The sequence below is a fragment of the Ostrinia nubilalis genome, chromosome 1, assembly GCF_963855985.1.
Source record: "Ostrinia nubilalis chromosome 1, ilOstNubi1.1, whole genome shotgun sequence".
Taxonomy (NCBI): Eukaryota; Metazoa; Arthropoda; class Insecta; order Lepidoptera; family Crambidae; genus Ostrinia; species Ostrinia nubilalis.
Genome location: NC_087088.1, coordinates 16,798,160 through 16,812,015, shown reverse-complemented (window position 1 = coordinate 16,812,015; position 13,856 = coordinate 16,798,160). Strand labels below are relative to the sequence as shown.

Here is a 13,856-nt window from a genome sequence, read left to right as displayed (position 1 = left end):
AATTTCAGAATATACTGGATTACACTTACGCCAAGTGACTGTCTTGCTTGTCCGAGACGTGGACGGAGTACTATGACCTTCCTCGATGTTGTCGATTGTACATGAAAATTCCACTTGACCAGCTACATCTGAAACTGGTACAACTCCCATATCGTCGTCAGGACCTTCTTCCATGTCAGTCATTTCATCCACTTCGTCCGGAGGTAATATGGCTACTTCAATGTCGTCCAACTCCTCATCACTACAGTTTTCTATATATTGAAGATAGTCTGTGATTTCGGACACCTTCAAAGCTTTTTTATACTTTTTTCTTACTGGATCCATGATCTATAAAGAATAAAAAATACAGAGCTTACACTACATGTTTATCCAACAACTAATAGGGTACATTATTTGATAAAGAACAAATTTAAAATATTTTTACTCACCTTTCCACAACCTTATAAGTAATCACTATTTATTTTATAACTCTAGTTCGTTAGATAAATCACAACCGTGTCACGACATGTAATGTGTTCGGCAGAAACCATTCGACTAACTTAAACAAAAGACCCGTAAGAAACAAACAATTGACACGTTTGAACAAATGCTTAGCGTTGCAGGTCCGAACATGCTTGCGCGGCAAATTGTATACACATGTTCCCGGTGTCATATTTATAGTACGGCTCATTTTGAGAGATTACCAAAAGTTTTTAAATTATGTTTTGTTTACGTTTTATTTTTTTATATATTTGGTAGAGGTCTAAGAATCAGTTTTATGTAAATTGGAGTTGGTAAGTTTTTTATATTATGGTATATAAAATCAGAAAATGATGATTCTTTTTGAGGCAACAAAGATGACATTTTGAAAAAATTACATTAAAATAATGGATACCCTTTTTGCCGCATAAAAAATATATTTTATCAGAAAAACAGTGCAAGAATACGAATTTTGTCAGAAACAATAAAAATAAACAACCTAAGACGTTTAAAAAAAATGTTGAATATGGTGTCTTAAAAATAGGACAGTGGGGAGGAATGGGTTAATGGGCAACCAATGAAGCCATTAAAGCAAAAAAATCTTTTGTAGGAATTATTTCCGATTTAATCAATTTTTGTGTTTAATTCTACTGGCCTATAGGTTACTTTATTTTGAAGAATAAATGTTATTAAAAGTTTTTTTCTAAAACTGATAGTTTAGCCGGAAAAAAATATTTTCCATCCCAATAGTACGCCGGCTGCGCTCGATTCGGATATAGTGACGTCACGCGGCCGTGCGTAAGTTGACTTTTAGCGGCAAAAACGGCCTATGTTTATTACTTAATATCTTCGTAAGTAATCGATAGTGGAAGTATCAATTAATGTAAGGGACATTTTGGCCAAAATGAGTTATATATACCAACGCATTCAGAATTTTCGGCTCTATCGATTGGTATACTTGAAATGTTGATATCTTTAAAAAAATGTCCCTTACCTTAAACATTTTTAGTCGTCTGAATACGACTTTTGGGGAAACAAATGATTTAAAGGACGTAAATTCCTTTTAATAATACAATTCAGCCCTTACCCTAAACTGTTGGTTTTAACTTTTGAACTCATTGAACCTTACTTCATTTAAAATTTTTTGATTTATTATAATTAGGCCCTTACGTTAATATGCATATAGGATATCAATTACTTTTTTTGGTGGTGATATGCATTTAATGCCTCCAACTCCTACTGCACTTATGAACACTAAGTTGTCTTGTTTCTATCTTTTTTTCTGTTCATTTTTACACAGTTGGGTTTTTGACCGAGGGGCTGAAGGCTCTTCAGAAGCTGTTCAATTCCGTCATCCTCGAAGGAAAAACGCCTACGGTATGGCACAGAAGTGTGGTGACACTCTTCTTCAAAAAAGGCGACAAAACCTTGTTGAAGAATTATAGACCCATCTCACTTCCGAGCCATGTCTACAAGCTGTTTTCGAGAGTCATTACGAATCGTCTCGCTCGTAAGCTCGATGACTTCCAGCCTCTCAATCGCTTTAGTACACCACATACATACGCCACGGCAGATTATACAGAAGACCGAGGAGTATAGTCAGTCACTTTGCCTGGCGTTTGTGGACTATGAGAAAGCTTCGATCGAGACCTGGGCAGTACCTACTACAGTTTCTCCAACGGTGTCAAATTGACTACCTATATCGATACATCGAAATGTTGAAAGGCTTGTACGAAAACGCCACAATGTCGTTCCGTCTCCAGGATCAAGACTCGAAACCAGTTGCAGCAGCAGACAGGGGGAACTGAAAACTCCGAAACTGTTTCTGGACTGTAACGGATTCGGCATAAATATCAACGGTGAGTAAATAACCCACCTTCGATTCGCAAACGATATCATAGCCATGGCTGAGACCGTGGAAGATCTAGGCACAATGCACAATGGCCTGAGTCGAGCCTCTCAACAAGGGGGTCTTAAAATGAAACATGGACAAGACAAAATCATGTCAAATGTCCGTGTTGCACCCACTCCTCTAAAGGTTGGATACTCTACACTCGGCAGTTGTTGACACTTATATACCTAGTACAAACAGTCCAGTTAGGCTGGTTATAGTGTCACGCGGACCGTCCAGTGCGGATCCGCTTCACACAGCCGATCTGTAAACTTCGAGGAAGCGTTTTAGAGTAATGCGGTCCGCAGGAATCGCTCGCTCCCTATCAGTTCATACAGATTGGCTGTGCGGAGCGATCCGCACTGACGGTCTGCGTGACACTAAAACCAGCTTTAGGTAGGTCTAACTTCGAGGAAGAGGTCAATCGTCGAATCCAACTCGGCTGGCAACGTTCAGGAAGCTTCGTGATATTCTCACGTCTGAAATATCGCACTGTCTCAAGACAAAAGTCTTTGATAACATATGGATCTGAGACGTGGTCGCTTACTGTGGGCCTCATAAGAAGACTCAAGGTCAAAGGCGATGGAGCGTGCTATGCTCGTAGTGATTGAACCAGAAATGACGTGATCCGCAGGAGAACCAAAGTGACTGACATAGTCCGCAGAATCGCTAAAATCAAGTGGCAGTGGATGGAGCTCGTAGCTTGCAAAGCTGATAGCCGCTGGGGCAGAAAAATTCTTGAGTGGCGACCACGAGCTGGAAGACGTAATGTGCTGCAGACCCCCACTAGGTCGACCGACGATCTGGTGAAGGTTGTAGGAGGTGCCTGGATGCGGGCGGCGCAGGACCGGTTGTTGTGGAAATCCTTGGGGGAAGACCTTTGTCCAGCAGTGGACGTCATTCGGCTAAAACGAACGAACGATGATTGAAAAAAAAAACCTAACTGCGTAAAAATGAACAGAAAAAGATAGAAACAAGACAACTTGTTCACAAATGCAGACGTAGGCATCATCAGTGACTAAATGTTTTGTTGGTAATGTGTATTTGATGCCTCCAACTGCATTTGTGAACACTAAGTTGTCTTGTTTCTATCTCTTCTCTTCGTTTTGTTAATGAATACTCGAATGCAACCTCTACTTACATCAGGTTTCAATGTTAAAATTGTCAAGTTACAATAATATTACTGTCGTGTTTATTCTTAAATGTACCTTACAACATACATGACATTCCATACTGTGAAATTTCAACATTGTAAGGTACAGTCAAGCTCGTTTTTTTAATGTAAGGGACATGCTATCTTTTAAACTACCCATTTTTCGAAAATTTGGCGTTTATATTATGAAAGAACAGAAAATTCTAAGAAACTTTGCCATAGAAACTATTTAAATCGTAACATCACATAAAAAGATATTGAAGTATAAAGAAAAAAAAAATCGTTTTTTGGCTCTCCTGAAAAGTCGTGTTTTGTCCCTTACAGTAATTGATATTTCCACTATCGTAATGGTCCGATTTGGATAATTCAAAAAGATATATCTTTCTTATGTCTTAAAGATTAACGTAGATACTAGTTTTATTGAATTTTCTACAACAGTACTGATCCTCATTATTCGATTTTAATAGTTGGGATTAATTCACTGGAAGTCAAACCGTGATAGTTTTGACACCTAAACCCTATCGATCGATTTCATTTGTGAGCAGTAGGTGGCGTTGCGATCGCGCACAATCTTGCTTGCTTGAAACGAATCGATAAACAAAAACTGCTTTTCGTGGGCGTTGCCACACTTTGTTTGAGACTGATAATTCTGTGAATTAAATAGATAAGCCCTCACGCGTTTCGTGACATTGTACTCGTTAAAAAATAGGGCTTCAGTGATAATTCACCTCGCATCGTACCTGTCTCGTAGTGTCTGCTTCCATTGTTGTTCCCATACCGATTTTCTTATTGAATTCTTATAGAAAAAGTGTTTTACATCACAATTACAGTGCAAGTATAAATTAATTGATAGTTCAAGTGTATAGTAATTCATAATATCCTCCAATAACTTTGCGATACTTGTGAAGTTTAAGTATGGTGATTCATGCAAGATAATTTTCTCAAACGGACCGTAACGTCGTCTGTGATGTGAAAATGTTCAAAAACATTGTTCTGACTTTGTGCCTAAGTGTTTATGTGCAGTGCCAATCAAATAAGGATCTGTATAATGGTCAATATGGCGAATACAATAAGGAATATGACCCAAATCGCGCTCAACGCCGGCCGAATCCCGGGGACACAGATTACAGAACTTACGTGTTCAATAATAGACGATACGGGACTGATCCGACACGGTACAATCCATACAACCCGAATATAAATCAGCCGGGCGGATTCCCATACAACCCTCTGCCTTACAACCCACTCAATCCCAATCCCCTGGATGATCAATACAAGTTTAATACTGTAAGTATAATGATGTCAATGCTACACTCTTACATTAATTTTTGTTGATATAAGCAAGTGTAAAGATGTCACATTAATTCTTTAATATTTTATTAACAGAAAATTCTGTAAAAAAGTAGTAAATTTACATTTTTATCTCAACTAACAGAACCGTGACCCGAACAACCCTGATGCATTGTTCCCTGGTGTGCTCGGGGGATGGAGAGAAGACCTGCAAGGTCGGGAGAGGCGAGACTCGCGGCAGCTCAAGAGAGATATATTCGTCACTACCAACTTCGGACAAGTGCAAGGATTTAAAGTAAGTATTTTTAAACTTTACATAATTTACATTTAATTGTTGTCATAGCAAGCTATATTGGGACTTGTATATTATTATGTGCTCTGAAAAAGGCCTGCATACTACTAAAGAATTTAAATTGGAATTTGACTTTAAAATCTGCATAGCCACTCACAAACTCAAAAACATTAAATGTTATTATTAAATAACTTGTTACGATAATTCAACATGAATTTCCCTGGACTCCAACTCAATATTCAGTACAGTAGAATCTCGATTATCCGGACTTCGATTATCCGGATATCCGATTATCCGGACTCATTATTTACAGTTTCTAATTACCGATTTAGGGTCTGGACCCATACAAACTGAAGGCGCCGTCACCGTAACACGGTATGGACTTAGTCTTAGTTCATTGTTAAAAGAAATGGATTCATCCAATAGTCTAAAATTTAGATTTTTAGACTCTAAAATACTCTAAATTACGTATTGAAAACTCTTTCTATCGTAAAAAGTTAATTATTGTTTGATTTTACTTTGAAATCGATTATCCGGATTTTCGATTATCCGGAACACCCCTGGTTTTAATTGATCCGGATAATCGGGATTCTACTGTACTAAGACATTTGTTTTTTTCTTTAGGTATATTTATATGACAACCCAGATCCCAATTCGGGGTACAGACCTTGGTTGACACCTGTGGAGAGGATACAGGGAGAAGTGTCGGTGTTCCTCGGTATACCATACGCCAGGCCACCTGTTCTGGAAGGCAGATTTAAGGTAATTTTGAATTAAAAGAATTTGATTAATTACTGAAATAATAAGTTTTGAATTAATTCACACGATTAATAAATAGCAAGATTTACACAACTCACAAACTAAATAGTTACTGGACTTATATCCATCAAGAGTTTGTAGACAACTAGCTTTTCAGGGTTCCATAACAATAACAAGAAGCCCTGCCTATCCATCTATTTTATTCTGAGACTTATGGTACAAACTATTTTAGCCAAAAATGTGTAATTTGACTATGAAATTGCAAATATGTTTGAGATATCTTTAATCTGGGACGCCAAGTCGAGCGCGAAGCAAACACTGCCGTATCATCCTTTACTGGAACCATTCCACCACATTTTTATTCCCCTATTTGAGAACCTCTGGATAAGGCGGTTATATATTCATATAAAAAATCACGCGCGCGGACGCGTTGTCAGTGTGAAGTGCCGCTCGTGTTTTCTATACAAACTGAGGTACTTGCATACAAATATTAAATCTGTCGCCCCGCGCTCCGCGGCGGAGCGCGGCGCAGTGTGATAACCGCCCAAGACCAGAACGCAGAAATTTTCGTCATACAAATTTTCCCCCTTCATAGTAAGTCCACTTTTGATTTACATAAATGCTAATAATAATATCCTTTGTTTAGCCGCCCCGTCAACACCCCGGCTGGCAGCTAATGCAAGCAGTGGACTGGGGCCCGGCCTGCCCCCAGCCAACCCGGTTCACCGGTGCCACCAAAGGCATCCGAGACATGGACGAAGACTGCCTCTACTTGAATATATTCTCACCTAATGTAAGTAGATTAGTTTATAATTATATTTGATTTTTAATAGTTCAGCACAAAGTTCAGAGGCTAAGGAAGTATGCAATCATCAGGCCAGTTCTTCCCTTATGCCTCTGGTAAATTACACCCATATTTACAAACATTACAATGAGGTCTTACAGTGCGTGTGGACACAGGGACACATGAATCAATCACAGAGCTCTATTCACATAGACAGGGTTCGAAATTATCAAGATAATTACGCTTCATGATAATTATCAGATAATTATCAACAGTACTGATGATGATGAGAGTGAGTATAGAGACAGCGCAACGCTAAAGGTTTACGTGTTGGTCTCGCCTTCATGATTTTGAATATTTATTTGTTGAAGTTTTTACTATAGGGTCCTATCGCCTGTTAGCGTCCTTGTCAAAGGGTTTTATTAATTTTAAAATTATCTAGAATCTAGATACACGGTAGCGTGTCTTGCCAAGTTCAAGTAACAGAACTGGTGAGCAGCACAAACCATTTGGAGCCTCTTTTGACCCCCTCATATTCATTTGAAATATTTACATCCACCTAGGTTACTAAAGAAATTAGATGTCATGGAAATGTTCAGTTTACTTTATACAAAACTTCGAAAATTACTATCTATCTATACTTATAATAAATCTGTAGAGAGGTCAATTCTGTACATGAAATATATTTTCAAAATAACTATCAGGGGGTGATTAGTGATCGATACTGATGCCAAAAATGCAATCAGTAAAATTTTTGTCTGTCTGTCTGTCTGTCTGTATGTTCCTTATAGAAACAAAAACCACTTGACGGATTTTAACGAAACTTGGTACAATTATTCTTCATACTCCTGGGCAGGTTATAGGATACTTAGGAATTCCCACGGGAACGGGAATTAGCGGGAAAATCCTTTTGTACGAAAAATCTAAACCGCTTAAGTTAGACGCTTGAAATTTGGCATGCAGGTACCTTAGTAAACTTAAAGCTTAGTTACAACAGGATATTGCAAAATTCCCATGGGAACGGGAGTTAGTGGGAAAAAACATTTGTATGAAAAAATCTAAACCGCGTAAGATATACTCTTGAAATTTGGCATGCAGGTACCTTAGTAAACTTAAAGCTTAGTTGCAACAGGATATTGCAAAATTCCCACGGGAACGGGAGTTAGCGGGAAAAAACATTTGTATGAAAAAATCTAAACCGCATAAGATAGACTCTTGAAATTTGGCATGCAGGTACCTTAGTAAACTTAAAGCTTAGTTACAACAGGATATTGCAAAAATCTCACGGGAACGGGAGTTAGCGGGAAAAAACATTTGTATGAAAAAATCTGAACCGCGTAAGATAGATGAAGGGGGGGTAAAACGAGATCCACGCGCACGAAGTCGCGGGCGGCCGCTAGTCCTGTAATAAAATCCTGAATAAACTTCAACAGGTCTATTAATAGCGGCATCTTTGTTTCTTTACGGTGCCGCAACCGCGCAAGCTCGATCGATTGAACAAGTAACCCCTGTGACCTTATGTCTACGCATCAGAGGTCAGTTTTGCTTCACCTTCACAAGCAATTTTGCAATTAGATTAACTTTGGCTTAATTAATGAATCATTAGTGAGTCAATGAACTGTGATAGTTTTATATGAGTCAGTGTATTGTTTTATAGCTTCCTCGCGTACGATAAAAATGTTTACTTTCGTGATTTGTAATCTTTAAAAATGCAGTTATTATCTGCGAAGGCCGCGTTTCAACAGTGAGTTGTTTCTTTACAAACAAAGATCTTCTATAAAATAAAAATTAATTGCTGTTCGTTAGTCTGATTATAACTCGAGAACGGCTGGGCCGATTGAGCTGATTTTGGTTTTAAAATGTTTGTTGTAGTCCAGGGTAGCTCTAAACGGTCAAAAGTTTCTTATTTACTGCCTTTAAGGCGGAACAGAGTTCGCCGGGTCAGCTAGTTTAAAATAATACGATCTACCAGTGACTATGCGAATATAAAGAAAAACACATGTGCCATCTCACGTATTTGTTATGATAGCAATTTTACTACAAAAACATAAGTTTAATGATTTGTGTTATGAAGTAAAGTGAAAATTATTTATTTGCAGAATGTGGTACATTAGATGTTACAGAATAAGATAGAGCAGAACACATTCACCAGACTTGAACTAGCATGCAAATGTTTTATACAAGTCAATTTGTTATTAATTATTTACTTAGTTTCTACTTATAATAATCAGAATAATCCCTCCAGTCATAATATTCCTTAAGTGAATAAAAAGTATGATTGTATGCAACCAATTTGTCAACCCCATTTTAAATTCCCCACCATATATGGAAATAAATTAAATGACGGACAATAGAACAATCACCTGAAGGTGGGTAACTCATTATATCAGGTGCCTGTGGTGCATTTATGCAATTGGGTAATCATTGCCTACTTTCAAATCAAAGTAACTACACAGAATGTTTGCCACCGGTTGCGAATATAATTTTGCGTAACCTAACCCTGAGGTATTACGCATATTCAAAACTAGCTGTGCCCGCGACTTCGTACGCGCGAAAATAGTTTGAATAATATTTCCCGTTTTTGCAACATTTTTCTTTACTGCTCCGCCCCTAAGTATTATCTGTAGGCTGTAGGGTGATGAGCCTAAAGCCTTCCTGGATAAATGGGCTATCCAACACAAAAATAAATTTTCAAAACGGACCAGTAGTAGTTCCAGAGTTAGCGCGTTCAAACAAACAAACTCTACAGATTTATTAGTACAAATGACATTATAATTCTAAGCATTTATCAGATGCGCTCATTTCACCAGGGACGAATTGTCTGCAGTGATGTAATACCATTGTTGGGAATAATAATATGTGGCCTACATTTCTAAGGACACTGTAATTGTTATTTTAATTTTTCGTGTGAATAGATGACTGTAGTAATTCACGATAATAAAATGAAGTCAAAGTGGGCTTTTAGTCTGTTTATAGTAGGACAACCCCCACTAACTAAGTCTAAGAGAGAAAAATGCTAACATCAGCTCATTGGTCTAGCCAACGTGAGCAGTAAGTATATGTCAAATCCTCCATTTGCCTCTGGTAAATTGAAGAGAGTCATATTATGGTCCTGCAGTAGAAAATATTTGAGGATGATCTTTAGTCTGATTTTTTTTAATATCCATAAGTTACAGTCTTAATTCTAGACCCAGCCATTAGTGATTATTAGCAGGCTGTTAAGCCATCATTATCATTTCAGCCACAGAACATCCACTGCTGAACATAGGCCTTCCCCAATGACTTCTAGATTACGCGTTTAGTCTTACTTGACTTAAGGCCCTAGATGGGGCAGAGGGCGTCCAAACCAAAACCAAACCCGTTTAGTAGCAGCCTGCATATAGCGCCATCCTGTTTGTTAAGAAAATCAAACACTTATTCGCCGTTTTTCATCCACAGACTGAGACGGGGTCGACGGCTCAGAAGTACGCCGTGATGGTCTACATCCACGGAGGACAGTTCTCATCGGGCGCTTCCAACCTATTCCCCGGCCACATGCTAGCTGCCTTCTATGACGTCGTCGTCGTGTCAATCAACTACAGGCTGGGCGCTTTAGGTATGTATTATCATCATCATCATCATCATCATTTCAGCCATAGGATGTCCACTGCTGAACATAGGCCTCCCCCAATGTTTTCCATGTTGATCGATTGGTAGTGGCCTGCGTCAAGCGCTTCCCTGCTACCTTTATCAAGTCGTCTGTCGTTGCGTTTTCCGGTACGCGGCCTCCACTCCAGAACCTTGCTGCCCCATCGGCCGTCAGTTCTGCGTACTATGTGCCCTGCTAATTCAAAATCAAAATCAAAATCAAAATCAAAAAATATTTATTCAGTTTAGACCACAAGTGGCACTTATGAACGTCAATAGAAAATAATAAAAAAAGAAAAGGTAGCCCTTATGGGGCACTTTACATGTCTCCTTATCTTTTGGGCCCTACCAGCGCTTCGAGACAAACATATGGCAAGTGCTGAGAAGAAACGCCGGAACAAACTCAGTCACCACTTATTGCCAGGAATTATCTAACGGTAAGAATAGTCAAATTTAAGTACATCAAATATGTGCAGACTGAACTAACCACGCATCCTTGTCATCAATATAGTCTCGAACCTTGTAGTACCCTTTGGACATAAGGGTATTTTTTATATGTATCTTAAATTTGTTTATTGGCAATTCGACAAGGTTGTGTGGTATTTTGTTAAATATGGTAATACATTTCCCCAAGAATGAATTACCTATCTTATGCAACCTAAATGATGGAACAGCAAGTTTATTCTTATGTCTCGTGTTAAATGAGTGGACGTCACTTTTCTTAGTAAATAAATGTATATGTTTACGGACATACATAATGTTATCAAATATGTATTGCGAAGCCACAGTCAATATATTGATTTCTTTAAAAACTTCTCTAAGCGAGTCACGTGGTTTAAGACCGTATATTGCCCGAACAGCTCTTTTCTGTAAAATGAAAATTGATTCTATGTCTGCTGCTGAGCCCCACAGTAAAAGACCATAAGACATAATACTATGAAAATAACTAAAATATACAAGCCTTGCTGTTTCAACATCAGTCAAGTTTCTGATCTTTCTCACCGCAAAGGCAGCTGAACTAAGTCTTCCCGCCAAGGCAGCAATATGGGGGCCCCATTGTAATTTACAGTCTAGGGTAATACCTAGAAAGACAGTAGAGTTTATCAGTTCAATGCGTTCATTATTTACTGTAATATTAGTATTAACTTGTTTGACATTAGGCATAGTGAATTTTAAACATTTAGTTTTTTTTGCGTTTAATAGCAAATTATTAGTTGTAAACCAGTCTAATACTTTGGAAAGAGCATTATTCACGTCGTCAAATATTTCCTGACGCCTGTCAGTTTTAAAAATTAAAGAAGTGTCATCAGCAAATAATACTATGTCACAAAGGTCCTTTGAATAAAAAGGTAGATCATTTATATAAATCAGAAAGAGCAATGGTCCCAGTATTGAGCCTTGGGGCACTCCCATTTTTAGGGGGGCGCCCGAAGAGTTAGTTCCGTGAATATTTACTTTTTGTAATCTGTCTGAGAGGTAAGAGTGTAATAGGCTTAAGGCCTTGCCTGATACGCCATAATGTTCTAGCTTAAATAACAGAGTTTGATGATCAACACAGTCAAACGCCTTCGATAAGTCACAAAATATACCAATAGCATCCTTTTTCTCCTGCCAAGCATCGAAAATGTGTTTGATAAGAGCAACCCCTGCATCGGTCGTACTTTTCCCTTTTGTGAACCCATATTGTTTTTCATGAAACAGTTTATTTAAGTTAAAATGAGACAGTAGTTGATTGAAAATAATTTTTTCAAATATTTTACTGAGCGCAGGTAGTATCGATATAGGTCTAAAGTTGGATGGGTCACTTTTGTCTCCTGCTTTAAATAATGGTATGATTTTACTATGTTTCAATTGCCATTTCAGCTTGCTAATCCGTCGGGCTATGTCAGTTACTTTAGTTCGTATATGGAACTCGTCATTTCTAATTCGATCTCGTAAAGAAATGTGTTAATTGATTTGTTATTAATACTATGCTTGTGGTGTACACTTTCACATACAAAAGTATAGCAAATAATACATAATAATTAATAAATCTATACACAGGTTCTAACACCGCGCTCAGGTTTTTACGAGTTTTCGAGTGTTTATTATAGTAGAAATAGTGTAAAATTCACATTCTAAAATATGGATGTATTTCAGCAATATACATACATGTGATGTTTTCTTATTTACAATAAAGGATGTCATTATTTATGTTTTACTCTGTGGATATTGTTTTTATGTTAAAAAAAAGAAACCAGAAGAAAAGAAAAGTAGAAAAATCAATATGGTGTTGCTCGCCTCTCTTTTTATTAGAGGCGGTTTGCAAAATCTATATTCTTAGAAAAAGATGGGTGCGTCACTCCCTTTCATCATGGACTAAGTCACCATGCATGCTAATTGAAATATAAAATATACTTTTCGACAATGTATTGTTTCTATACCTACCTAGATATTTTACTTCTACACTTACACATTATCTGTGTAAGTATTATGTTCAACGGGACTAATAACTGAAATGTTTTGTAGTTATTCTTGTAACACGTCGTTTGTTGTTTGTGGAATTTAAAGAAGAAAGAAGTAACAAGAACTTGTTGAAGCATCTCCAAGATGGCGTTGCTCGCCTCTCGTCTTCAGACTCATATCGGTTTAATTAATTAGATTAATTAAATCGACAACCTAAATGTTTCTGAAGACGCTAGGTGCGCAGCGCCCGTTCATCACGTCGCAGCCAGATGTAATTTACCGCCAGTGTCTCCTGACCTCCAGTAATTTACATTATTACCAGTAATAATTTAATGAGCACGGGTGCGAATCACCCGCTCAGCGTGCATCAAAACAGCACCACGTTTCATCATCATCATCATCATCATCATCAAATCAGCCACAGGACGTCGTCCACTGCTGAACAATAGGCCTGCTCCTCCAATGATTTAGATATCGACCGGTTGTTTGCGGCCTCCTGCTACCTTTGTGAGGTCGTCGGCACCACATTAACAGTTCAAAATGTTAAATCTGTTCGTCTCTGTGCTACTTAGCTATAGTTATAATAAATAAATAATAAAATAAAATAAAAAGTATTTAATTCAGATAACAGAGATCCATAAATGTTAGTAAAAACTTAGGCTAATGTTAGTATCTTATTTCTAAAACCGACCTCGTCCTGCTGAGCATGTGGCCGATCAGTGGACAATCCCCACTATCGGCTATCTCCTTCAGTACGCTGTGGCAGCTACCGCGCACTCTGTGCAGTAATGATGCTAAAGCCTAGTCCGTGAGCACGTACAATCCCGTCCAATGACCCCAAGCTACCCATCTTTATCGCTCGCGCGTAATTATATTGCTGTCGCGACTGTGCGACTGGCACCCGCAGTGAGTGTGCGAGCGCGATAGCAACATAATTACGCGCGAGCGATAAGGATGGGTAGCTTGGGGTCATTGGACAAAAGTGAGTGTGCGAGCGCGACAGCAACATAATTACGTGCGAGCGACAAGGATGGGCAGCTTGGGGTCATTGGACGGGATTCTACGTGCTCACGGACCAGGCTTTAGATGATAATTATTATATTTAGTTTTGTAATAACTCTCAAGTATTTTTATGTCGGAATTCAAAAGAAGCTGG

At 38.2% G+C, this 13,856-nt stretch overlaps 1 protein-coding gene across 1 annotated transcript in view; it reads left to right on the top strand.

The window, feature by feature from the left end:
- The first annotated feature begins 4,061 nt into the window (after nt 1-4,061).
- LOC135074422 (cholinesterase) overlaps nt 4,062-13,856 on the top strand; it is a 31,249-nt gene continuing 21,454 nt past the window's right edge. The window contains exons 1-5 of the mRNA XM_063968713.1: nt 4,062-4,790; nt 4,939-5,088; nt 5,710-5,847; nt 6,491-6,637; nt 10,067-10,223. Coding sequence (XP_063824783.1) covers nt 4,479-4,790; nt 4,939-5,088; nt 5,710-5,847; nt 6,491-6,637; nt 10,067-10,223 — 904 coding nt within the window. The 5' untranslated portion in view covers nt 4,062-4,478. The remainder of the gene's footprint in view (nt 4,791-4,938; nt 5,089-5,709; nt 5,848-6,490; nt 6,638-10,066; nt 10,224-13,856) is intronic.